General features: G+C 32.0%; 1 protein-coding gene across 3 annotated transcripts; it reads left to right on the top strand.

Annotated features, from left to right (window-relative positions):
• Nucleotides 1-119: 119 nt before the first annotated feature.
• LOC124357703 (actin-related protein 8-like) lies at nt 120-27,092 on the top strand. 3 transcript variants are annotated; one of them, XM_046809711.1, is made up of 12 exons: nt 121-373; nt 5,195-5,362; nt 7,422-7,628; nt 9,341-9,514; nt 11,279-11,389; nt 15,321-15,436; nt 17,074-17,305; nt 19,829-19,975; nt 22,633-22,840; nt 24,314-24,442; nt 25,559-25,762; nt 25,854-27,092. In XM_046809711.1, the coding sequence occupies exons 1-11, from the start codon at nt 338-340 to the stop codon at nt 25,729-25,731; spliced, it is 1,701 nt and encodes a 566-aa protein (XP_046665667.1). In that variant the 5' UTR covers nt 121-337; the 3' UTR covers nt 25,732-25,762; nt 25,854-27,092. The 3 variants fall into 3 exon arrangements, with proteins under 3 accessions (XP_046665668.1, XP_046665667.1, XP_046665666.1); XM_046809712.1 differs by having other exon boundaries at nt 120-373; nt 5,198-5,362; nt 25,559-27,092; XM_046809710.1 differs by having other exon boundaries at nt 25,559-27,092.
• Nucleotides 27,093-27,789: the final 697 nt, after the last annotated feature.

Below are 27,789 nucleotides of genomic sequence, written 5' to 3'. Positions count from 1 at the left end.
ATAATTTATCTGCTTCATGTTTTTTTAATGCCCGGTTAACGTACGAAACTGGAAATAAGGAACTTCAAAACTTCATGTAACATTAAATTTCAAAGCGCCCTTCTAGCAAACCAGGAAAAAACTACAAATATATTTTGAGGTTATGTTCTTATCTTAACCAATGGAAACATAAACAAATGGGTTAATTTAGAAATTGCTAACCAACGAGCTCTTGTAGAATGATTAGATTACATTTCATTTGTACTCATGCTTATAAGACTAAGATAAACAACAATTTTATTATTTTATTTAGGGCGTGGAGATAGTTTAATTATCTTGTTATATATTACCTCAACTAATGATGCATCTTCAAGGAAATCTTGGTAACCTAGAGGTAATTAAAAACCTATACTTTTGGTTTATTATACAAGTATTGTATTAGCCTACCCTCCTATTGTGTTTTAGGGTAGACGTAATTTTAATGCATGAAATCATAGCCTAGCCTAATTCTTGAGAAGCACAAGATCATTTTAAATGTACAACAGACCAATTTAAGGTAGCAGTATAATAAGTGGCCACTGTCACAATTGGATCTTGATTATTGAATGACGTTCAATCATTGATATTCATGATTATCTAACCATCTAAAAATACTGAAAGTCAAAATGTGGACCAAATAATGTAATAGATATTTCAAAAAACAATTTAGTTTTCTGGTTTGAAATCTTGCAAATGAATATATAAAAATAATATAAATTTAAAGATAATAGGCTATATAATTAAAAACAAATCAATAACATTTACTTACCTTTAACTATTTTCAAAAATATACTGACATGTATGTCATTGTTCTTGCTGCCAGTAGTTAATAACCAAACACATGATTTCACTTTAAATGTATTTCTAAACACAATTTATTTTGAATAAATTTTGAACGATAATGTCAAAGAGGATTAAGTTTGAGGTTTTTAAAATTGTGAAGGAAACAGGATTTTTCCAGACATTTGCCATCGTTCAGTGAAACAAGAAAACAGTAACACTACGTTTCGAGATCTGCAATCTGATCTCTTCTTCAGGTAAAGAACTAACCTAATACATAATTACAAACTAAGTTAAAATAAACAAATCTTACTAAAGCGTTGTGGCACGCCTAAGTCAGGAATCACAACCTACATGTTGTTGTCAACTTCACTAACACTAAAGACATGCACTTAATACAAAACACTAATCATTAAAAGTAAACTACGGAATACAGGTCACAATGCGTCTTCACTCGTCTACTGACCACCTACGACTGACCAGAGGGACTAGCCAATGGCAATCGTGACGGCTGGCTAAAACAAGATGGCGGAAATACAAGGGAAGGGGAACAGGAATGGGCCCTTTCGTTATTATTGGTTCATGCGAGATGAACTTCTTAAAACCATATTGTGACTCCGCATTGGTTTATTACAAATATCCGATCCGTTTGATACTTTTGGTTTTCTCTTTAGTTCATTTTTTAGAATTGGCAACCAAAGCGGCCTAATCTCGACTGATGGTTGACTGATTGGTTGGTCTGCCAATTTAATGTATGTTGCCTCAATTAATTTCCTTTTGAAGAAATGTGGTTCCCGATGTATTAGGCCGCTTTGGTTGCCAATTCTAAAAAATGAACTAAATAGAAAACCAAAAGTATCAAACGGATCGGATATTTGTAATAAACCAATGCGGAGTCACAATATGGTTTTAAGAAGTTCATCTCGCATGAACCAATAATAACGAAAGGGCCCATTCCTGTTCCCCTTCCCTTGTATTTCCGCCATCTTGTTTTAGCCAGCCGTCACGATTGCCATTGGCTAGTCCCTCTGCTCAGTCGTAGGTGGTCAGTAGACGAGTGAAGACGCATTGTGACCTGTATTCCGTAGTTTACTTTTAATGATTAGTGTTTTGTATAGTTTTGTATTAAGTGCATGTCTTTAGTGTTAGTGAAGTTGACAACAACATGTAGGTTGTGATTCCTGACTTAGGCGTGCCACAACGCTTTAGTAAGATTTGTTTATTTTAACTTAGTTTGTAATTATGTATTAGGTTAGTTCTTTACCTGAAGAAGAGATCAGATTGCAGATCTCGAAACGTAGTGTTACTGTTTTCTTGTTTCACTGAACGATGGCAAATGTCCGGAAAAATCCTGTTTCCTTCACAATCCTTCCATCGTCAAAAATAACCTTTAAACAAAGAATTTAAAATTGTATTATGGACATCCTAAACTTTTATATGTAATAGAAGTATATTTATGGTACTTTGGGATTATACCGACCACACCAGTATGAAGAACACAAAAATATAAATTTATAGAAATAGACATGATAGAACGAAAAAACAACTCTTTAATTAATTACAAACTTACAAGCATTTCCAGGTATTGTGATTGGTATTTTTGTCGCTGTTATCTTTCTCGAGAATCCCGATTACGGCAGGCCGCGCAGCATCACATGATTTGCACTGTAACAAGTTTTGAGTGTTTTTTCAATAAAGAGTTTAGTTTTAGTTTGGTAATGTTTGTTTTTGTTGAATTTTTGTGTTTGGACAAATGTAGAGGTAAAACACGGAAGTACAACAAAGCGACGAACCAGCTGAACGGGCGGCAAGACTCTGCAATCACGTTATCTACTAGACCGCTCGACTTTGACCTCTGTCTGAGGATGGGGAGGGGTTTGCGATAAGACAATTTCTGTTTTATATTGACGAAATATTGTTCTACGCTAATCTAGTAATCAGTAGAAGCAAAATGTCAAATAACGATTCATGTCTGGGTGTGGTCGGTATAATCCCAAAGTACCGTATTTATTTCAAATGGTATAAAATAACGGGTACGGTCCAATAAGCGGACCCGGTTTTTTATATCGAAGAATATAATCATCGATACCTAATATTCGCATATCGAATCATAGACTATCAATCGATATAAAAGTAATAACAATCATATGTTTAAATTAAAATGTGAATTTAATGATAACAAATAATAAATGAACATTTAACCAAAATCAGGGAAACTCATAACTTTAACTAAATGAAACAGAACGAAAACGTTTTTACTAAAGTTGTGTCCACCATTACCTTCTTTTTTTGCATCTGAAGACGACCATGTTAGCTCCTCTGACAGTTACATTTGTTACCTTTCCACAAATATCACATAATGGATTCTTAGGTACTAACCCAACATCCTGAAGCCATAAAAAACATATTTTATCGTCTTTTAAAGCAATTTCGTGAAGCTTCCTAAGATTGACGGCCATTTTAATACACAATGTTACGTGAAATTTAAAATATTACCTTAATTGTATTATTTGAAAGTGTTTACAGCTGTTCATATAGATTATTTAAGTTGTTAAAAATAATTCATCAGTATCGATTGATTATATCGATGGTTATGATTAAGTAATATCGTTTGCCAATTTCGATATAAAAAACCGGGTCCGCTTATTGGACCGTACCCAAAATAACTAATAAACTGCATTTAAACTATTCTTGAGGCATAGTACTTATGATTACTTCACAGGGTAGACATGTGTGATAGGATGTAAAAAATGCTCGAATGGATTACCACCAACAATCATTACTTCTCGTCGATACATATATTCTGGAAGGTGATCAGCAATGCAGTCATTTCTGACACCAGTTTTTAAGGATTTCTTTGTAGCTCAACAATTAGATTCTATAGTTTGGGTGTTTGCAAAAGTTAGAGGATCTACAAAGTTTGTATTCAAAACATTGCTCATTGTTTAAAAATAAATTTTGGGTCAACATCTGGATATTCATTGCCATTGTTCTTCTCTTTGGCACTAACTTACTCACTACATAAACAAAGTAACAACAGCTGGCAATGATTAATTATGAATATCTATAGATCACTGTTTTATTCAATAGTTAAATTCAATAATCGTAGTTAGATTTTATTGTCGCGATGGCCTCTTATTATCCTGCAGCCCAATTTAATGTTACTCTGTAACATGAACATTGCCTTCATAGTTTTAATTTGGAGCTATGATTTATTTTCTGCCTGATACTTTGTCCCAGTAGGATATAAACACATATTTAACAAGCAGTTTTGCATTGACAAATATAATTTCCATTTTTCTAAATTCACTGAACATTTGATCCAACGCTTGTCAGTACAGTGATCAATGAGTTTTTGAGCTATACATTTTCATTGGGAACGTATTTGTTAAATTAATTCACATCATCAAAGAGTACAGTAATCTTTATTCAGATCATTACATTTTTTAACCAGAAAACTTTGACTTTCAACATTGTTCCCAGGATAGAGCTTTTAATGTCACCCAGGTAAATATATATTTACAGTAATGTGCCTGGACACTTTTTGAAGAACTTGAAAACTTTACCTGGGTGACATTAAAAGCTCTATCCTGGGAACAATGTTGATAGTCAAAGTTTTCTGGTTAAACAATTTAATGATCTGAATAAAGATTACTGCACTCTTTGATGATGTGAATTAATTTAACAATTGTTTTATATATATATATATATATATATATATATACATACATACATGACATATATATATATATATATATATCATGTATGTATATATATATATATATATGTCATATATACACACACACATATATATATATATATATATATATATATGTCGTGTGTGTGTGTACATCCAAGTCGAATTACTGTATTTGTTTTTCTTGAGACAAAAATGAACATAAAGGGGTAGGAAACGACCTAAAATCTTTGCATTTTTTTCTCAAATCTGCAAGTAAAGAAGCAACTTCAGCAGTTTGAACAGTATGTCCTTTAACAGAAGAACTGATAGACTTTTGTCTATGAACTGGGAAACCACTGGCAAAGATATAGTTCAGTGTGTCGGGCGGGATGGGTAAAATTGATACTAAACATAGATTGCAAATCAATTTGCGAGCTTTTGCAACCAGAATATCTTTAACCAGATATAAATTAATTGAAGTAATCAGAAATATAAAAAGAATATATATTTCAAAACTAAACAAATCTTGACTTTTTCTTTTTCAAAGCAAGACGTCAGGTTGCCTTAACTACAATTCAAGATGTACTCGTACTGAACACCATTGTGTACAATATATTTTTTAATGTAAAATAAAACTGTATTTTACTTGCAGATAGTGCATAGTTTAAAGAATACAGGTTTAGACAAATTTTAATGATTCGTTTTTGCTATTTTTAGCAGATTCAAAAGCAGACAATTATAGTTATTCACCCTGGTTCTCTCTATGTACGTATTGGTAGAGCATCGGACTCCAACCCCCATACTGAACTCCATGCAATAGCACGGAAACGTTACCCTGGTGGATTAAAACATTGTGACTCCATGCTACCTCCATTAGCACATATGGTAAGTTAATATTGGATTTTAATTTTTTTTCTATACTCATTTAGTATCTTGGCAAACCCTATATAGAGAAGTAACCAAGATTAGATATAGAGAAAATTTATTTTCTAATTTTATGAAAATATATTATTTATAGTAAATTGAATTTAAAGAATGGATCTGTTGCATTAACTTTCTCACTTTAGCACTCTTAATTATTCCAGAGTCATAAAAGACTATCTCAGCATATCAGTCTCCTTAAACCACTTAAAGAAAAGGGATGTGGAATCGTTCTGAGGCTTCCTTCAAGAAACCGGTTTTTAGTTACTAAATAATGCACTAACTCTTCAATAATGTTGCAAATGCTAAAATATGATCCACCCTGTGCTACACATAGACGCATCATGACTTGCAGTGAGAGCTGTTATCTCACAAAGCCACCATGGTTCTCTTTTAGCACATATGCTTCACAAGCAACAAACATCCACACCAAATATTACATTCAAACTGAAAACACTGTGTGGTGTTTGCATTTAATACATTTCAGCCATACCCTGAACACCATCACTTTTAGTTTCATACAAAGCATGATTGTCTACTCAACCATCCTCGCCAAAGATTGGCAGAGGGTGACGCTAATTAAAAGATTTTAAATTTACAGTACATCGCATAGTGTGATAAATTTCTTGTTTGAAAACTCTTTGGAAGAAATTAAACTAACCCAAATCACAAAACCTCTTGTGAATCAAAATAAAATATTTGTATTATTCAAAATTCCAGAATCTGTTAAGATGCACCAAAACAAGCATTCGGATATCCAAATAATCATAAAAAAACTTTCAAAAAACAATTATTCACCAAATTATTTAATTCACCAAGGACTTTGGATGTAAAAGACTCACACCACAATAAAAATCAAGAGTTTTAATCCCTTTGAAATTAGTTTATCTTTTGTTACAATACTACGATCAGGCTCCTACTATTATTATGCAATTGGGAATAAGGATTGAACGCTTACTCATTTTGTCTGAGAACTGAAGGCAAATAATTTATGATATGGTAAACTGATATTGCTTAAAATATCGAACCCTTAAACACTGTGGTAGACACTTTGCATCTGAAATAAACACTCTACACTTTGATAAATTTTTATGGACCATATAGGGCAGAGATATTTGTACCGATAAGGCAACAAATATTTTATGATGATTACAGAATCCTTTTTAAATACCCAGTGTTTGCCAACTAAAAATGTTACAAAAAAGCCAATGTTAACCTCCTTAAGAAAAGGCCTATTTGCATATTTTGTTTTCCCTACAATTTTTACAGTGACAATGTGTCACGATTATTAGATCAAAGGAAATATTAGATAGCCTATGTTTCACCAATTTGTAAAAAATACTACATTATTACAAAGAACAAACTTTATTTGACTTACTGTGAAAATCACATGATATGATGATCGGTTCTTGTTTTCTGCCTTCCAATAGGAAGTGAGGTTGGCGAAAAAAAGGTCAATTTGTCACTCTTTACTGTTTGTTATTAGATTATATAAGTAGGTTCAGAGTAGATTATCATAATTATGTTACTAATAGCACAAAAGTTAAAGATCAATTTTAGGAGCATTCACGTGATCTGAGCTTGAATTTGCGTATAATCTTGAGGGATGTTTTCCTTTTGTCACCAGAAGTGCGAGGTGGCACTTACATCCGCACTGATGGCCAAGGGCATTTCTAATCGTTACTTCCCCATCTTCAGATCATGTGTCAGATCATCCACATGATAATATCCCTCAAGATAGTACCTAAATTCAAGCTTAGATTATGAACAGAACAAGCCTGTAAGGGATAGCAAAACCGTCATTATTCTTTTGGGATCAGATGGCTATAAACGTCAGTACTCTTTTGCAACCATTTTCAAAGACCCCTGAGCAGGTCAAATGGAGTAAGTAATATTGTTTTACTATAAATAGTTGTTAAGTTATAAAAAAATAAAAAAACAGCTAAACATGGCCAGCAAAAAGGCTACATAATAATAATAATAATAATAATAATGTTACCAGTAATGCATGTGTTACTTTCAGACTGGAGAGGTGCTACAAGAGATGGAAGACTGCAGGCTACAAGTCTCACACACTCTACAGTCATGTCTGCAGTCAGATGGTAGACGCCGGTATGCCACACCTCCGCAGCAGATAGCCGCCTTCAATCGCAGAGTTCAGCCAGAAGTAATCAGCTCTTCAGGAGGCGAGTGGACCAAACAAGAGGGGAATTGTGTGATTGGCAATGAGGTTATTGTTTCATCTTGAATTTTCTAGGTCAAAAGTGTATTTAAAATATTAATATTGTGTCCTAATCGTTATTGTCTGAGCGTTTGGTGAAGTCAATCAGGCAGTTGCTGATGAATGCAATATGATTTATGTATGTCTCTATGCAATATAACTGTCAAATGAGTTGACCTATAGGGTTGACATTTTGGTATGAAACTTAACCTCAATAAAATAAAGTAAACTCTTGTTAATCTGGCACAGTCAGGAATTTACTTATGCTGAACTATAAAATATGCCAACTATTGGATACATATCAGAGAAATAATGTAGTCATTATAAACAGACAAACAATCACAGTAAAACACGATATGTATTATTTAAATGTAACCTCCAGGTAGTCCTCGTTACATGTAGATCTATAAGAACTATTTTTATAATGGTCTATTTACAGGCTGTAGTCTACGCATCACAACAATTGAGTGCAACATGGTCAAAGTCGAGGGTGCATTCATTCCTTTCATCACAACCCTGTAGCATAATAACACTGCCAGCCTCTATAGACACTGGAGAAAAGATATTCGGATAGGCCCGTCATGTCCCACCATCACGCCTTCATTAACATGAGGCAGAGCCCCAGTAAAATTGCCTGAAAAAACCAGTCTGAGTACGGGCCTGTGCCTAATTTATAAGGCATTGGCAAGTTGTCAGTCATTTAGAGTCGTCCTTCCATCACAAATCTGTCCTGAGCGCATTTACTGTGAAACGACCTACTGTTACTAGACTCAATTGAATTGATATGAAAGTGCAACAGGTTACAACGGCTGAAAGCTAACCGCCATAGTCAGTCATTGTGACTCGAGACTAATCAATATCTGCCGAATATGACACCTAACCTCTTCTCCACACCCGCCTAAATGCTGTGTCCACCACGAATGGCAAAAACATTGTTACGAATTAAATGATTGATATTTTGCGTTGTACAGTAAAAATGTTACTTTTCCCATAAGGCGTGCCGGATTACCAAGTGTGCTGAACTATAGGATGCTGGATTAATGGAATTTTACTGTATCTTAACATTGGTGTTGAAAATATTGAAGTGGTCCTTGTTATGTTGATCCATGTTGGCAACCAGAAAAACACTGAATAAACAAATTATATTGTAAAAGTTTATCATATGACATTTTTCAGTAAATTATCAACATATATGATGAAGTTGATTTGTTAGTTTCATACAAAACTAGAGCATTTTAGTGTAATCAGCAGCCATCTCCATAGCAAGCTAAACAGTAAAAGGCTTTTTTACTGTGTTTTATTTACTGGTGTTACTGTAAAAAATAATGGGATGGACAGAACACGCATGTTATGTATAGTATTTTGAAACTTGCTATATATATATATATATATATATATATATATAGTATTATATGTGTGTTTGCATACACCTAGGGCAGTACTATTAAAACAGAGGGAATACCTTCTGTCACTTGAACATCAATAGATGTTTCAGTTTGTCACTGGGTAATGCAGATTTTATTCATTTACATGGTTCTGCAGACGCGAATGTACTTAGTTTGTGAACTTCTATATAAAGTATGTACAAGGAAATGTTACAAAAATTTATTGTTTAAAATTTTTGATTGTGCTCTTAAAAGGTATTCATATATTTCAATGTATTTAGACTATGAGGCCACTGCCTCTCAGAATGTCTAATAAAATATTACAATATTTTACAGGTTCTTCATATTAACCCAGCCCTTGACTACAATGTTCATTTCCCGATAAGAAGAGGGGAGTTGAATGTTCACTCAGGAGTGGGAGGGTCACTGACATCTGTGCTAACAGATCTACAAGACATCTGGAGTTGGGTTATTCAGTTCAAGTTAGACATCCCTATCAGTGATCTTAAGGTATGCTTTGATAATGTACATCAACTGGGTGTAATCTCCCTATATTGTGAAAAATATTTGACATGGGATTCTCATGGTGTACACCAATACATATCACCAGATATTAAAACATCTTGCAAAAATCACAATTTATCATTTGAATCTGGACTATTATACACTTTATAAACAACTAGCTTTTCAAACAACTTTTATTCCAAATGAAAATTTTTTTTATTTACACAAATATTTGTGTTGAATGTAATAATTTATATTAGTTTACAATCTTTTCATTATTTAGCATTACAAGTAAACCACTCAGAATGAAACTATCGCCACGTAAATCCCATTGTGTTAGAAAGAGCCAATTCATTGCACTAATTTGCCTAAAATCTTTTTTGTAAATAAAAGATGTATAAATTCTCAGATGAAAAATCATAAACATAATACTTTTTAGGTTAAAAAAATAAGGTATAAAAAGTCAAGCAATAAAAAATTACACTTTCCATTTCTCGGTATAAGCAAGTTCTAAGGCATATAACATCTGACTGGAATATACTGGTGCTCCTCTTGAAACCCCATGTCAGTTAATCTCATAGTTTTGGGTCTATTTGTATACTATTCTATGTGAGAATTCTGTGTCCATTAACTCAATTCTCTCTTGAATAAATGTGCATTTCAAATAGTTTATTGGAAGAGTACCTAGTTCTCATGTTGTTTGGGTATGTCAAAACACCATTGCAACTTATCTCATGAATGATTATGGTATGTCCAAGTGACAAGTCTATTAGCTGAAGATCCAATAAACAATTCTGGGCAGCTGTGCGACCCAGCCCGTAAATACCACCCATGAAGGAGAAACACACAACTGGCAGATGCAATCTAGGCACCAGACCGGCTTTCCATCTTGGAACATCAAATTACAATCATATGTATTGGTCAATAGAGATATAATCCACAAGCAGCTTAGGCCGTCTAAAATGCTCCTAAAAATTAACCACAAGAGCCCACTTACCACAGTCTATCACCTTATCTGAATAGAAGTCCCTTGTGATTGTAGTACTTCAACTGTAGTGCGATCCTTCCACTGAAAGAAGCCGCAGTCACTGTAGAAGAATTAATTGAAGGACCTTTACACACTGTCCATTGTCCTTAGCCACTACCAAATCACCATATCATCTAGTAGACAATCCATCACTTAGTTCTACAGCAGAGGATAACAGTATTCTTCCTTATAGACCCCTAGGTAGTCATGGACATAACACTCACAAAACAAAAAGAAAGCAGTGTCATACCTGGTTTGCAACCCAGCTGCACAAAATATCATCCAACCTATGTGATCTGGCTGCATCAGTGATGATGAATTTGTGTGTTTTCAAAGGCTCCGTAGATGTCCAAAAAGAAGCCAAGTGCTACCTCCTATCCTCAATCACTACTGTGCAGAGGGTTTCTCCCTGGCACCTGAACAAGATTTTTTCCACATTTTTCAAGAGTAAGAACGACAATGAGATTGAGTGGAAAATTCTTGGATCCGTATACCTTGATACGGAGTACCAAATAATCAGAAAGCAAATAATATACATCCAAGGTATTATATTTACATAAGGTTTTTTATAATATCAACAATGATATGAAGAACTCACCCCACGATCAGCTAAGTGGTCTTATTAGCTGACCATTAGTAATTCAGTATTGTTATTGAAGATTTCCTTTTTATTTAAACTATGTTGATTTTTTAAAACAATTTCTTACATATTGACCTTATTAAGTGTATTATTTTTGTTTTAGCATTACCGGGCTGTATTGATAGTTCCAGATATTTATAACCGCCACTATTTGAGGGAACTTATGACTCTGCTTTTGAATAAAATGGGTTTTGGTAGCTGTTTCTTACTTCAGGTAAGTAGAGGTTGTAATTATTATTAAAATATATAGAGGGTTGGTCAAAAGTCCCACAACACTAGATTATTTCCTCAGAAATGAAATTTAACCCTGGAACTGGCCATAATTTTTCCTAAAATGGCAGGCACCTTTTGGTGATTTTGTAAGGGTTTTGTATTTTAATCACTGGTCATCTATTTTTAAAGATACAAACATTTTAAAAACATCAATGTCTTTAGAAATAAACGTAGTTTCCCAAAAAAATATTAAATATTGAATCATTTCAATGTATTTTTATTTTTTTACTGATTAACATAAAAATATTAGTAAAGAATAAATTTTTCTTAAATGTATAGCACCCTCTCAGGTAATATTAAATTTTTTAGAATAATTCTAAAATGTACAAAAGTTTGCTTATATATCTGAATTACAAATTTAAAAAAAATTTAGGTAAAGAAGTTTATTGGTACTTTTAAATAATATATGTATAAAAACTACAAAATCTGAAAAAAGTTTGTATAGCACTATTATGTATACCATTGTGACATTTTGGAATCTATTGGATGAACAAATATTTTTTTCTAAGAGATAAATATATGTAGAAGAGAAAAATAGGATATTTATAGAAGTTTACATTGTATAAGATATTTTTATATGGCAACAAACCTTTTTTTAAATTTTTACCAAAGTCAAAATTGTGAAATAAATGCCTAACTTTTTTAGCTAACAATTTTCTTTTCATCCAAAAATTATTTATATAGATAGTACATTTATTGAAGTTTAAAAAAATGTACAACAATGTATTTTTATTTCTATTATTTTTTTGTAAAAAAATAAAACAAGCGGTGGTCATAGAAATAAAACGCTAATACCTTCAGAAAAAGTAAAAAAAAAATTACTGTCTAAAATACATGAATATGCTTTTATAATAAATACCTTTGCATAAATTTAAATCAAAATTTAATTTGAATTAAAATTAAATTGTCTACAAAATAAAAAACACTGAACCTACGTGAACATAGGCTTACTTTCAGTTTCACAAAAATCCAACCTATTCACTAAAACTTAACCTAACCTCTATATTTTTAACTTCACTAATTAAAAAAAACACTAAACAAACTTTTATTTGTACACACTAAATAACGAAAAGTCTAAAATATCCAAATAAATACCAAGCAATACACTAATACCGGCAATGGCGTAATAACAACAAAGAAATCAACATGGCAACCAAGCGATGCATTGTTCTTCTCTACTGGCTGAGTCGGTGATTGTGCTACAGAACAAAAATAAACTACTAGTTCATAGTCTTTGTTGACGATACTGTTGCTTAGACCAATTCTTCTTCTTTGTTTTGATATGATTTTCACTATTTCCAGACAACAATAAAGTAACAAAAATAATAAAATTTAATGAAGCTATTTTCGACGCATTAGGCATTTTGGGATTTTACAAAACACGAGCTTTTCAAACGCTTATTTTATAAACATTTATTTTCCTACTGGCTATTGAAAAGATGTTTCTGAAATCCAAGAATACACTGTTTTCAATGACGACACTTACGATCGTGTAGAATGTAAACTCACGATAGGGAATTTTGACAAACATACGGTAATTTTAGCGTGTTCGGAAATTACGCAAACAAATGGCAATCGGAAATGTGAACATCCAAGTTTAGAATTTTATAATGAAAGATTTAACGTAACTATAGAACGTTTTATGATATAATACAAAACCTTGGATCTTTATCTTTAGATTTACGTATGTTTTACTTCAAACAAAGTAAAAATATACTTGCTGTGAGAGATCATATTACGACATAGTTAATGCGTCGAAAATAGCTTAGTGCCATTTTGAAACTGTAGTTAATGCATCGATAATCGCTTAAAGCCAGTTAGTTGCAGGGTTAAAGAAAAAGTTTCAAATATAAGTTGAACTGTTTAAAAAACTCTATCCACTCATGAGTTTTTATGAAATTACTATGTATTTTTAAATTAGAACAATGTATTCATGTTGTAAAAGAGATCAAAAACTTCTCTGAAAAGTGTTTTTCTAATCCTGACTATTTATAAAAAAATAAAGTGAAATATAGAACATAATCATTTTTTAGCAGGTATCAAAGTTTCAGGATGTGAATAATAAAATGTAAGTCTTTTAATATGAAAGTGTCATATTACGTCCTCTAGTAGAGTTTTTGAAACAGTACAACTTTCATTTTAACCTTTTTTCTAAAGTTCTTTCCTGAAGAAAAGTTCCAGTGTTCAGTAATATTTGACCACCCTATAATAGGTGTTGTAAGTAGCGATAAAACATTTTGAAATGAAAAATAATACTTTTATTTGGTATGAAAAATATTTGTTAGTATCAGTATGCAGTGAATTATTTGTTTACGCTCCTTACAAATGGCTCGTTGTGCAGTTTACAGCTGTGTTTGTGTAATAATGAGTTTAATTGTCAGTCATTTTTTCACAAATCTATTAATGTTTCTTTCAAAATGTAATGTGAATAAACTTGTCATTTATATATGAAAAGTTTGTGTTATTTTTTCAGTTAAAGTGTTTTCTTCTAATTATTTTATTATACCCCGTATTAGCCTTTTGCATTGTAAACCAATAAAATACTACAGATAAAAAACACTTGTATGGTTCTTTTTTGCATTTTAAATATCCACACCAGTCAAATTTGATTTTATAGCATGACAATAAAGATATTATTGACCAACAGAATGTTCTAAAAAGAGTTACATAATAGGTGATATATTCTGTCGTAATATATGTTATGCCTCCTGTTAAAATCATCCAAGTACTGTCACAGTACCAAATCCAGATACAGACACTCTATAGACATATGATTGTTGCTACAGTATTTGGAGGGTTAAAGGATCTTCACAGCCTTGATAGTCTTTAGACAGTGTGACTGACTATCTTTGGTGCATTTATACTTGTATTAGGTAGCTCACGCCTTCAGACTTGATTTTCTCAAAAATGTGTAGGAAAAAAGTCTTCAACTTTATATGCAGTGCAAACAATATTATGAGGCAAAAAGCGTTTTCTTTTCTAAATGTCATGAAGCAACTTTGATTTTGGTATTGTTTAATTAAGTACTTTGGAAGTCTTAATTTTTAAAAATTACTCTAAACTTGAAATCTCTAATTCCAAAAAGATGAGTTTTTGTACATACTTGCGTAGAACAAAGATTACAATTTGTATCTCTAAAATATGACCTAAAAGTAAAAGAATTTCAGTTTGATATACACTATAGATATGCACTGGCTTACGTATGCTCATCAGCTGTTTAGAAAAGCAGCCTGTGTAGGGATAGTTCAGACATGTGCTGTGACAGAGGTAGGTCATAGTGAGTGAGGCAATCGTTGTAGGAGAACAGAGGCCACAGTTTCCTCCAATCAATAAGATTGATGCCATACATAATTATTTGCTAGTGTTGACTATGTTTAATCAATGCACTGTTAATTGTTAAGATAAGGGTTTAGGTGTGGGGATGGTAGGCTGGCAGGTGTTATATATTTGAAATATAACAAGCTAATTATGAACTAAATCAATATGTAGTTTCTCTAAACGGCAAGGAAAGCAGTCGAATTAATTATTGTTTACTCTATTGGTTCTTTATCAATAGCATTTAATAACTAAATTTATTATGTTACCAAATACTTTAACATTATAATTATATGCTCTAAGCTGGCTGTTAAGACCCAGCGTCTCACTGGTAGCACGGTCCCTAACTTCTATAATTTTATCAATAGTCATTGTAATGGTCTGACCCAGCACATATCCAACGTATGAGCTTAATATTTATACTAACCTATATATATATATATATATATATATATATATATATATATATAAAATACCTCAGATATAATCGCACATATTCAATAAGTTAAATTTTTAAATCAGTACTTATCCACATAAATATGTTATGTCCTATGTAGGATCATGTTGCTGCGACATTTGGTGCAGGTCTGCCCTGTGCTTGTGTCATCGACTGTGGTCACCAGAAAACATCTGTTTCTTGTGTGGAAGATGGGATCAGTCATCCAGCTACCAGGTGACTCTATGTTTCTTAAATAAGGGTCATCTTGGATAAATCACTTAAACAAGAGTAATAAAACCTTAACTAAGAGTTAGTTTCTTAAATAAATCACCACTGATTTTTAACAAAATTATGATCTCAAAATAAATACTACTTCAAGTGATTTGGAATAAATTTGTATTCCGTGTTGTAATGATTTTTCAGCAGGTTTTGCTTAAGAAATGCCACGCATTGATGCAGTGAAATGCAAACTATTGAACAAATATTAAAAGAAAGTTAATTTTTTCCTGTTTATTATGTTTATGTATAAAAGTCAGGAAGGACTTTTTTTAATAAAAACTTATATGTTAACAATTCTGTATTGATTTCTTCTAATATTGCCCTCTTATAAACCAATAAAAAATGAACAGATGTTTTCATACTTTTATTTATTGCTTAAATTTGTAAAACTTGTTTTGCTGTGTTTATATATCTTTAAGAAAACTTTTTAAAAAGAGATAAATATATATGTATATACAATCCGAATATAATTTTACATTTACATAGTACTTAAAGAAATACATAGTACTATCAAAATCTGAAAAACTAACAAATGAATTTGTTATGCTATGTATTTAAACATATTATTTAAATTCTATAGCTCTCAAAATTAAAAAAAAAACAATAATGTAACTTACAACAATAGCATACAATAATTTTATACAACATTCCTGTATTCGCATTACTTATTTTCTAAGACACATCTATAACAACAATTCTGAACAGTAACTAATCATAACAATAAAATGTCATTATTAACTTTGGTTGTTACATATAGTAATATTAAGTTGTAGTAAAGTTATGCTTGTAGTCAAAGGCCTATGTTGTCATTTAATACATTTATTTGGAAACAAATTTGTAATATATATATATATATATATATATATATAAAATGATAACCAGTTTGGGGTGTGCTCATGGCATTTCTCACAACTAACAGTACTGGCATGCTCTGTGCCTACTGGAATTGAAAAGGCTAAATTGATGTAGCTGTAAAAAGACATCTAACATCTGTTATAGAGTGCACAATCTAACGTACAAAAGATGAGTTAAATTTTTCTTCTTAGAGCACTCCCTGTGTCAAGCTGTCATTTTATTGTTGTTTCTACTACTGGAAAGATTCTGTAACCACTCATCAGTATGCTATCCTGCTCCTCCAACAAATTTTCTTTAATTTTATCAAGTGAATTAAACTTCTGCTCTGAAATCTCCTGTTCCAATAACCTTTTACAAAATAAAAAGTTCTGTTTAATGTTTTTCCTCAATTCCACCCAAACTTGACACAATAGTGTTGTTTTTTCACGTTTATCATAAAATTTAATAATTAAACAAAAACTTTACTAACTATAGTTGCTGTCTACTAAAACAACTGGAAAAATAAAATAAGTAACATTAGACACAGTTCTGAAGACTGTTCAGGATTAATAAAGCAGTAATGCCAACCGTACCACTCCTTAGCACAGCATTGGCTCGAAACAACAACAGTCCTAGTACTTTATGGTTAACCACAAAGAACCACCACACTACATCTGGGGTTAATACCTTATACTTGACAGAGCGATGTTACATTATTCTCTGAATACTTTTATAAAAACTTTGTATGCCTCTGACAGGGTGAGGATAGGGTATGGAGGAGGAGACATCACACAGTCACTACACTGGCTGCTACAGAAGTGTGCCTTTCCCTACAAGGGCTGTGACCCAGGCAACAACTCCCTGGACGCGTTGCTGCTGCAGAACCTTAAACATGACTCTTGTCACATCAACCTCGACGTTTGTGGTTGTACAGAAAGACAGTTCCTCATCCAGCAGCCAAAGCTCACTTGCATTTCTTACACAATACAGGTACATGAGGTTTAATATCCGTACTTCTCTCTTGTAGCTGTACCTCTCTTAGAAAGCAGATGAGAATTCTGCTCATCCCAGAATCGATACTAAATAGATAAATTAATGCTTTCCAAGTTGTTCTGTTCTGGGAACTTACAAATTCATCTTACTTACATCATACTAATTAGAAGTGGCTAATCTGATTTTGTTAGATATTTATAATCACAGAATATATTTTACTTAGGAAAACTTACAAAGAAGAATATTTGAAATACTTTGATCTTTTAGAGCATCATTAATCTGTCAAATCAGATTTTACCACATTTTTCACACTATTGGACATTTTTGATAAATACAACTCTTTCAATCTTCAAATATATATTTTTCTTTGAGTAGCTGAACTGAAGTCTGAATATATATGAGCATGCTCAATGTGAAAATTCCAATTGATGTATTTTTTTAGAATATACAAAATTTATTTGTTGTATTTTGTGCAGCCCAATGATGTCATAGTGACTAAAACGGTGTCACTAAGTGATGAGTGTATCACAAAACCCTGGTTAAGAGGCACTTGTCTTCAAAGAGTTGAGGGCATCTGGGACTGGACATTGGTACTTGTGGGTTTAGCTGCCTTTATGAGTATGGTTACCATACATCTATGTTTTGTATGGACATTATTAGTATTTTTTGGGTCCATGTCCATCCATACAATGGTTGAAACTTGAAAGTGTCGTTATTTGTGCATTCAGTTCTCTTCTGTCTCAGTGTGAACCCATTTGTGAACATTAGCATGGTGTACAGAGTTGTGGAGAGAACATAGAAGATAAAATGTAGGTTTAAAGAAGACCTTAAAATGGACTTTTTTCTAGTTTCATTAAGAAGGCTCAAAGAGACTGTAGTGTTTGTAATTCTAAGTTTTTTTTAGTTTTTGGTGATTTGGTGGTGAGGAGATAAGAAAGGCATTGTTAGTTTCAGGAGCTGGGAATACCGATGATACTTTTTTAATCAAGCAGTTTTCAGTTCTGAAGAGTTATTTTACTCAGCCAAGGAAACTATATTTGCTTTTAATACTGTGCAACACGACTTCAGTTTTGAATCATCTAATTGCCAGTCAAGTTAATTTGTAAATTGTAATTCAAGTTGAAGTTTTCAAGTGCTAGCACAAGACTGAAGAAATTGCTGTTAATGTAATGTAACTTTTATGTTTGGCCAACTGATTACAGATTTTTAAAGATATTCACTTTGTTATATATACTATTGATGCTTTAAATAGATTGTACTCAAGTTGGCATTAGATCCCTTTTGCAGTAAAACATTTACTGATTGACTGTAATGATATAAATGGTAAATCAGCTGAAATTTTTACTAATCAAATCTTTCTTAAAGATGTCCAAAAATAAGAAAAATAAGTGTTTTTACAAACCTCTATGAGAAGTTAGGCAGAAATCTATTACGCATTAATTGCAGAACACATATAGTTCTTAAATGTGTCCAGAATGTTGATACTCAGTTACCATTTGATACAGTAGGTGTTAAGATTAATACAGGTTTTATACCCATATTGTCAGAGTTACTAAATTGAAAGTTATTTTAAATACATCTGTTTTTAGCCATGTCATGTATGTTTCTTGCAACTTATTGATTAGTTTTTAATTTCTGCATATTCTCATGCCTGATGTCTGAAGAAGACGATACGATTTGAATCCTCAGAAACTTGTTATTCTTTTAAAATTCAAATCATGCATCGTCAATAATAAACTTTAAACAAAGAATAAAGATTTTGTTGGGTTATCAGATGTCTCGTTATGGGTTAAAGTTTGTAAGAATTTCAAAAAACATTTCTTCAGTTTGCTCTCTGGCTCCTTGGCTCATCTGTTCAGTGGAATTTATTTCACTCACAAAGCATGTGTGGACATTGGGAAGAAATAGGGTCCAAGAGTTGAAAAGGTTCAGACTATCCTTTTTATTAAAGTTAATCACAAACCTTTCTAGACCATACTGATTTTGTGAACAAAATTGTGAAAATTGTTTTATCCTCCGGATAGTATGGATAATACTACCAAAAACAATGTTCTTCATCCTCATTTGTGTATGTTTGTACACGTAACAAGCATCTTAATTATTTGGTACTATGTACTTTAATACACTAAGATTTAGTTGTTTTAGATACATTTAAAATAAGTAAAAACTTAAAACTGGAAATAAAAATAATGTGTAACACAAATACCTTTACTTTTTAATCCTATTTCTTTTTCATATATCAGAGCAAGTAACATACACTTTTAGACTGTCTGTATAAAAGAAGTAAAACTGATTTAAGAACGCATAAAAACTTTGTATTTTTAATTTTCCTTCCATTTTTGTTATTATACATTTAATTTTTATATTTTCTGTGCAAGGTTTTTTTGTAGGAGGGAGGTATTCTAGATTCCTCCTGTTTTTGCCACCTCATTTTACCCTTATTTTGATTTAAAGAACTGTTGTCAAAGAACAATATATGTTCAATGTTATTGTAATATAACACATTGATTTGTGTTCTAGATGGCAGATGAATGCCTGATTGCTCCTCTTGGTTTCTTCTCTCCAGAACTGCTAGGAGTGACAGGAGTAAAGTCGGTGGTGACACAGGAGCGTTCTACCGGAGACCCTCAGGACCCTCACGATGCAGACTATCTCCGGGAAACCAGTGTGAGTTTACTTTGTAGTTAGTTTACGGGAACTAAGTATTTATATGCTCAAAAATGTTACACAGGGAACAGAGTATTTCATATGTTCGAAAGTGTTAAACTATCAATATTTAAATGTTATAAAACTTTATTTTTCATTATTTTTAACTGTGCCATTAGTATGCGTAATATCATAATTTTTACAATCCTAAAAAGTTGTGAACTTGTAAATTTTAGTTAATTAATTAAAAATACTACCGTTACAATTGCTATTCAACTCAAACTTCATTCAAAAACATTTTATGCATATATAACTCAAGTCTTTCTTCAGCCCACATTGTTGTAGCACATTAGAACTTTGAAATCTAATGAGGTGGAGTACTGGAACTGCATGGAGAGCACAAACTCTTCTAAGTGGGCACCATGTGATAAATTCATGAATTGGTACAAAATTAAATGGGGTTTGATTTTATAGTTTTTTATATTGAATAAAATTAAGTTGTTCTTTTGAGTTCATTACTAATACTACCCTGTGGTAACAATAAGCAAGTGTCCAATAAATTTGTGTTTTAATATCTATCTTAATGAAATTTAATATCTAAGCTTCTTTACCATGAATTTGTTGGTCCTTCACAGTAGACTAATATCCTCTTTAACCCTTTTTTCAGATGGCAGAAAATCTGCACAATTAGTTCTTTAGGCTCGGAATACAAACTTGTTTTATAGAAACATGTTTTTTGACACATTTTTATACAAAACTTGATGTTAATTTTCAAAAAATATTTTTTTCACGGTTTTATGTCAAAAAAGGCATTCTGATATATAAGATTGCAGTGTTACCAACACACACAAACAGATTTCCTTTTAAATAATCATTCGATTTGTGTTTCAAGAACTTTTATTAATATTGATATAAAATTCCTCTGATAAATATGTTTTTAAACAGCTCTACGAGGTGTGTTCAAAAAGTATCGTGAGTTTTGAATTTTCGCGGGTTACGGATATTTGAATTTCGATTTTTTTTGTGGCGTTATGTTGGTACATATGTCTCTCACTTTGTTGACAATTTCGGCCATTTTGAATGTTCAGTTAATTGTTGACAGCTGCTTTGCTTGCACGTGTTTTGGTTCGCCTTCGATTATTACCTATTCAAAAAAATGGAACAAAGAACCTGTATCAAATTTTGTGTGAAAAACGAAATTAAGTGCGCGGATGCATTCCGAATGTTGACTGTGGCATACGGAGAAGCTACTTTGGACAAATGCAACGTTTATCGGTGAAGATGTAAACGACGAAGAGCGTGCCGGACGCCCGAGCACTTCAACAACAGACGAAAAAATTGATGAAGTGAAGAAAATGGTATTGGCCAATCGTCGAATCACCGTTAGAGAAATTGCCAAGGACCTAGGCATATCGATTGGCTCGTGCCATTTTATTTTAATCGATAATTTGGGCATGAGACGGGTCGCCGCAAAATTTTTACCAAAATTGCTCAATTTCGATCAAAAACAGCATCGCATGAACATTGCTAATGAGATGTTGGAATCTGTCCGCGACAACCCGAATTTACTCCAGAGGGTCATAACTGGTGACGAATCGTGGGTTTATGGTTATGACGTGGAAACCAAAGCTCAATCATATCAATGAAAGCTGCCGCATGAACCAAGACCGAATAAAGCACGCCAAGTTCAGTTGAATGTGAAAGTTTTGCTTACAGTTTTCTTCAATTGCAGGGGCATGGTGCATCATGAGTTCTTGCCACAAGGTAGAACGGTGAATAAGGAATATTACCTGCAAGTTATGCGCAATTTGCGCGAAGCAATCCACCAGAAACACCTGAATTTGTGGAAAAACAAAAATTGGCTTTTGCACCACGATAATGCCCCTGCTCACACATCGCTGCTTGTATGCGACTTCTTGGCCAAAATCAACACACTAATAATACCGCAGCCACCGTATGCCCCAGATCTGGCCCCCTGTGACTTTTTCTTGTTCCCGAAACTGAAGAGGCCCATGAAAGGATGACGTTACGCCACGATTGAAGAGATAGAGACAGCATCGAAGAAGGAGCTGAACAAGATACAAAAAAAAATGATTTTTTGAAGTGCTTCAAAGATTGGAAAAAACGTTGGCACAAGTGTATAATATTCCAGGGGGATTACTTTGAAGGGGACAAAATAGATATTCACGATTAAATAAATAATTTTTGAAAATACACAAAATTCACGATACTTTTTGAACACACCTCGTACATTACAAATAATTCGGTGTGCTGTTGCTCTGATTGTGTAGATATATCTGCAAATTGTCTGCTACAAACACAGTATTTAGCAAATATATCTACATCCATTTGTGAAAATTCATATTTTGTTTTGCTGAATTTATTATTTAGTTTATATTCATTATTAATTATATAATATATATAAACAATATAAATTAATTAGGGACAGTAACCTTAAAAAAATTCAAATATTTAGTATGGCCTAACATTTAATTTTGGCTGATGGGCGAGCCCAGCTCATTTCATGTATAAAACTAAAGCAAAATAAATCAATAACTTTGTAATAATTATATCACATTGAAATAAAGTGTCTGTCGAAACAATATTGAGTAGTTTTTCTCTTTTTACGAAAGGCATACATTTTTATGGCAAATTAACATTGTAATACTTGCTCACAGAGGCGAGGTGCAAAAGAAGTGTTGGAGCCGACACCAGAAGGAGTGAACCCTGAGAGTGGAGGTGGAGGGGGAGGGGAGGAGGATATAGTTGTGGATGCTATGTTAGAGAGTCAGCCTGGAGTAGCACCACAGCCTACTGAGTTTGTCCTTAGTCCTGGACAGCTGCTGGGCCTCGATCAAGCGATTCTACAGTCTATTGACAGATGTGGTTAGTCTAAATAGAACATTCATTGTTTTCTGAATGTATATGATAAATTTGATGAGAAAATTACCTCATATTACAGCACCTTGTCATATATATATATATATATATATATATATATATATATATATATATATATATATATAGACTATGTCTAAAAATGTTTTATTAATGATTATTTTCTTAGCCAATAACAGAAATAGATATGGAAAAGTAAAATATAAATAGGACAAAAAAACATTGTTATGAAAATCCCAGGAACTCACATACTAACTTTCTTCACACTCACTGAAGGTAAATGACACTTTAGGAATAGATAGCAAATTAACTATCTGACACTCCACTGATCTTGTAGCACTGGTCTGTAGTCTACCTAATAAGATTTCCCTGAGGAACCATATGACGCATCCAATATAAGCTGAACACGTTTATTTAATTTGCAGAGGAGCTAGTTTTAAGCAGCCGATATGTCAGGCACAACTTGTCAAGAATTGACGCATCAGTATGAAACTATCTTTGTGTTGTTGAACCAATAATGGATAAAACCATAGCCACTGTGTCACACACAGCATCATGATAGTTTGACTAACACGAGTTGTTTTTGGAAGCTTTATTAAAAGGAGAGCCGTAATTATATTAAATAACACCTTCTTATTATGTGCTTTCTTTCAGGAAAATAACTGATTTAAACCTGACAGAATTAAACAAATTCCCAATCTGGTATAAAAGTTGAGTTCCAAACTGTTTGTCAAATTATTACATACTCTTGCTTACTATTTCTCTCTAAGGTAGTTTATTAACAAAGGTCCTCCACCTTCACATCCAAAGACTTCAAATCCGAGTCCAAACAGTACAGTCCTTGGCCACTTGAAACAAAACACTTTTGTTTCAACCAAGGATGGAGTTTTATAAAGTCTTTCAACTTGATGAGTTGAAATTAAGGACAGCAAAACGTAGGGTGTATCTGAACTTTTCACAGTAATGTGAACACATCAACACATTCTTGGACATCTGATGCTATGATCAAAAGATTTTAATTTCTCAGTTTTATCCAAATAAAAACTATATGAAAAGTGGAGTAACCCACACACGAAGTAGCTGAAAATAATTGACAATAGTTATATTTTAATGAACATCTAAGAGTAACCCATCACTACACTACTAAGATATAATTAAAAGAAATCTACAGCAATAAGGTATTACATATTTATTTACCATTATTTTTATGCTTGTGTAACTCTTTAAGGACCACACATTATTTTTGTGTTTAACAAGAAGTTTTCACTGCCATTGATTTGGAAAATCATTGAAAATTAAAAGACAAGATTGAAATGTAAATTCACAACTTTAGACAGCAAATTGCAAAAATATATAAATTGTACTTTATTTATAAGTAGGTATTGTAGATTTGTAGTAATATTTTACAAATCTATAGTATGTTTCTTGAAATACTAATCGTTAAATTATTAAAAATTCCAGGATCAGACGATTTAAAAAGGAAGATGTATTCGTCTATTTTAATTGTTGGAGGAGGGATGAAGTTTCAAGGCATCAGTACTTGGTTGCAGAATAGAATCGCTTTACAAATACCTTACATGCTACGCTCAGGTTTGTCACAAAAATAAATTTCAATCTTAAGTGCTAATGTTTAGTAGTTAATTAAAAATTCTCTCAAGTTATACAAATATTTAAGTAGATTGTTTTTTAAGTATATTTTTACATTTTTGCTGTAAACTATTTTTGTTGCCAATTTTGTGGTAAACTATCAGTTTTGTCAATTAAAATAAAGTGTTTCTTTAGAACCGGAGTTGTACCAGAAAATATTAAATGACATGTTTTGAATTTATTTTTATCTATTTTTGATGGCTGAAACCTTTTATAAAAAAATCATTTTCACCAAATCAATTAATTTTTTTAAGGCAAAGATTTCAGACAGTTTGTAAACCATTTTTATCACATTCAGATCAAAGTATACTTTTATTAAATGAAAACAGATAAATTATCATACATGCTGTTTAGTAATTTTCAGTATAATGCATAATAACTTTACATGGTATTTATTATTAAAATAAAAATTAGGTACTGTGGCTCCTTTTTCCGTTATTCATATACAATTTACGTAGTCATTCAGTTTGACCATGAATCCAAATTAATTAATTAATTATCAAATATGGAGCAAAGACAATTTAATGTTGTATGTTAACATGTTTAAATAATGACATGCAGTAATGTGGTAATGGTATTAATTTTGGAATCATCTTGGGGAAATAAATAAGATAATAAGGAAGAGGGATTAATCATAGTATTCAATGTATTTGTATAAAGATTTTTAGGTTTTGATTGTTAAATTTGTTGTGGAATCTTAACCTAATATTGAAATAATTAATTATGTATTGCAGCGATAAACCAGTAATTGATCCCTTATAAATAAAAAATTACCTTTTCCAATAATTTGTCAACATAACTTTTTGTTTAAATGTATTCTACCTTCACCATAGCTTAGGGCTAAGGCAACAGCTCTCTAATCAAGAGAGTATGAGCTCAACTCCAGAGAGATTAATAACAATTTGCAAATTGTGTTTGGACGGTTTTTTCTTCAAATTATTTATTATTATCAATTTAATTGCATGTGGCATAGAAATATATGTAAAAATGTCACAATCCGAATGAGTTGAATATTTTGGATGTAATTATAACAGCATGAACTTGGTTTTATTTTTGCAGAACAAATGGATATTGTAACTGCTCCCAAAGAAATGGATCCACAGATCACTAGCTGGATTGGAGCTTCCATTCTGTGCTGTCTGGAGTCAGCCCAAGAACTATGGATCCACCCAAAAGAATGGGAGAAGTACAGTGTCAAGATTTTACGTGAAAGAGCTCCATTTATGTGGTGACGAGCCTTTTTGTGAAGATTTTTACTTAAGGGTACATGTTTTATGCAAGTCTCATATTGCTGGAGACTATAGTTCATTCTAAAGTGAGAATGTAATTTATCGTTCTATTAATTCTGAATATGTTCTAGAATTGATGTATAATTAATAAAAAAAAGACCACTATTGACCTTTTCAATAAACTAAATAATATTTTATTTATTTAGATCTTGAAAGTTTGATTCCTTGATATTTTATTTTTTTACCTGTACCTGAAGTTTGATGATGGTTAAGTTGTACCCATTGAACGTAGTTTACTGTTAACTCAAATTATTGTAATTATAGTGGCAATGACTATAGACACGAATCTGTTGTTGATTTAAGGAGGTAAATGAAAATATTTGCAAATTAGGTGCAAAGTGGTAAAGTGATGACCTATACAGAAATGGGCAATATAGCCCTGTAGCTTTGAGTTTAAAACGGGTCTATGGAAAATAATTTTTCAATAAATGGTACTAGCAAATATTGATTTTTTCTCCACTTTACCTTCTGTTTAGTGCAACATCTGAAATCTGATACTGTCACAGTCTTAACTCCTGAAATCTGGAGTCCGTGTTTGTTTGAAGAGATCCAAAAGTCAGAGATGGAAACATTCAAAAACAAACTCTTTGCATTATTTCGACATCAAAGACATCTACACTAAGAAAAAGATATCTATCTGGTTTACCCAGAAGCCATCCAGTGTAATCCAAATCAAGAGGTGCTTTTATTGTCTCACAGGTTCACAATTTATTGAGTATGATATTTTAGACGCAACCCTCAAGCACAATGGAGCAACTGAGATATGTACACAACAGTAAAAACTCTAATAAATTTATTTTCCAGATATTTTCAAAAGTTTTACATGTAAAAAGTATGAAAATTGACAGCACACATAGCTACATCTGTGCATGCTGTCTTGAGTTCTTACTTTACTATCAAAATTGTTTTTAATACTACCATATTATTTTGAAACAAAGAAAAACAATTAAATACATATGATATTAAACAGAAAAATATAGAAACTGCTGTAAAAATATAACTGGCATACTCAGGTTTCTTCATCTAATGTGCAAAAATTATTTATGCAAATCAACTTTACTGAAGTAATACATTTCTCTATCTTTAGATGTTATATTTTTGTATTAATACAGTATAAACAGTACTTGGCATTAGCAGTTTCAGCATGTTACTGGCCTAATTAATATTGAGATTTATTTTTAAAAATACATCCTTATTCTCTCTCTTATATGTGTTCACAAACTCCACATTATGAAATCAGAATCTGTGTAATAAGCTCCTTTTGTGGTAAAAATATTGATGTAAATAAATTTTGTATCAATTTTTGCAGTTTTGAAATATATTTTTTACCAGTGTAATATCCTAATCCACTCCTAATCTAAAATTGGAATATATACAATTGATATATCCTACTTACGGAAAATAGTCTAAGGTTGTCAAAATAGCAAATAAATTGAAAGGATAACAGGATTTTGAATTTGTGCTTGGGACTTGCATCCTGTGCAGTGACAACACCTGGACTGGACTCCAAGCAGCTTTTGGGCATGTTTGAGCCCTTTTCTTTCAGTTTTTTCTTTTTTATGTTCGTTATTTTTGTATGTATTAATACCTCCCCCAGCTGATGAAGATGATAGATTCCAATCCTCGAAACGTTGTGTTATACCTTTTATAACATATAACGATGGTAAATGTCCGAAATCCTGTTACCCTTTCAAACCTTCCATCGTCAATAACGAACTTTAAACAAAGAAGCAAATAAATTAATGAATATGTTAAAACAAATTATATTTTAAATTTTATTTTAATACGATCAATTTATTTTTTATGAGAAATTTCTCTATTGAGTAAAACCAGATTGTGTGCTTATACAATAAAAATACTCAATAAAAACCTCTCGACTCCTATACTATTATTCTTTACAAATCCTATTTAATTTTAGAACATTTTAAGGTTTTATTCCTTTATATTAAGTACAAACTAGCATCTCATCAAACCAGGTACGAGACATGAATAACTTCTTGT

Source organism: Homalodisca vitripennis, chromosome 3 (assembly GCF_021130785.1).
Source record: "Homalodisca vitripennis isolate AUS2020 chromosome 3, UT_GWSS_2.1, whole genome shotgun sequence".
Lineage (NCBI taxonomy): Eukaryota > Metazoa > Arthropoda > Insecta > Hemiptera > Cicadellidae > Homalodisca > Homalodisca vitripennis.
This window is presented reverse-complemented; position numbering and strand designations above follow the sequence as displayed.

What these genes read in the sequence shown, in the direction of transcription:
- LOC124357703 (XM_046809711.1), top strand. Translation starts at nt 338, where the DNA reads ATGATGCATCTTCAAGGAAATCTTGGTAACCTAGAG. An exon ending in TCCCTATCAGTGATCTTAAG is followed by an intron (nt 9,515 to 11,278) that starts GTATGCTTTGAT and finishes TTTTTGTTTTAG; the next exon opens with CATTACCGGGCTGTATTGAT. An exon ending in ATCAGTCATCCAGCTACCAG is followed by an intron (nt 15,437 to 17,073) that starts GTGACTCTATGT and finishes TGCCTCTGACAG; the next exon opens with GGTGAGGATAGGGTATGGAG.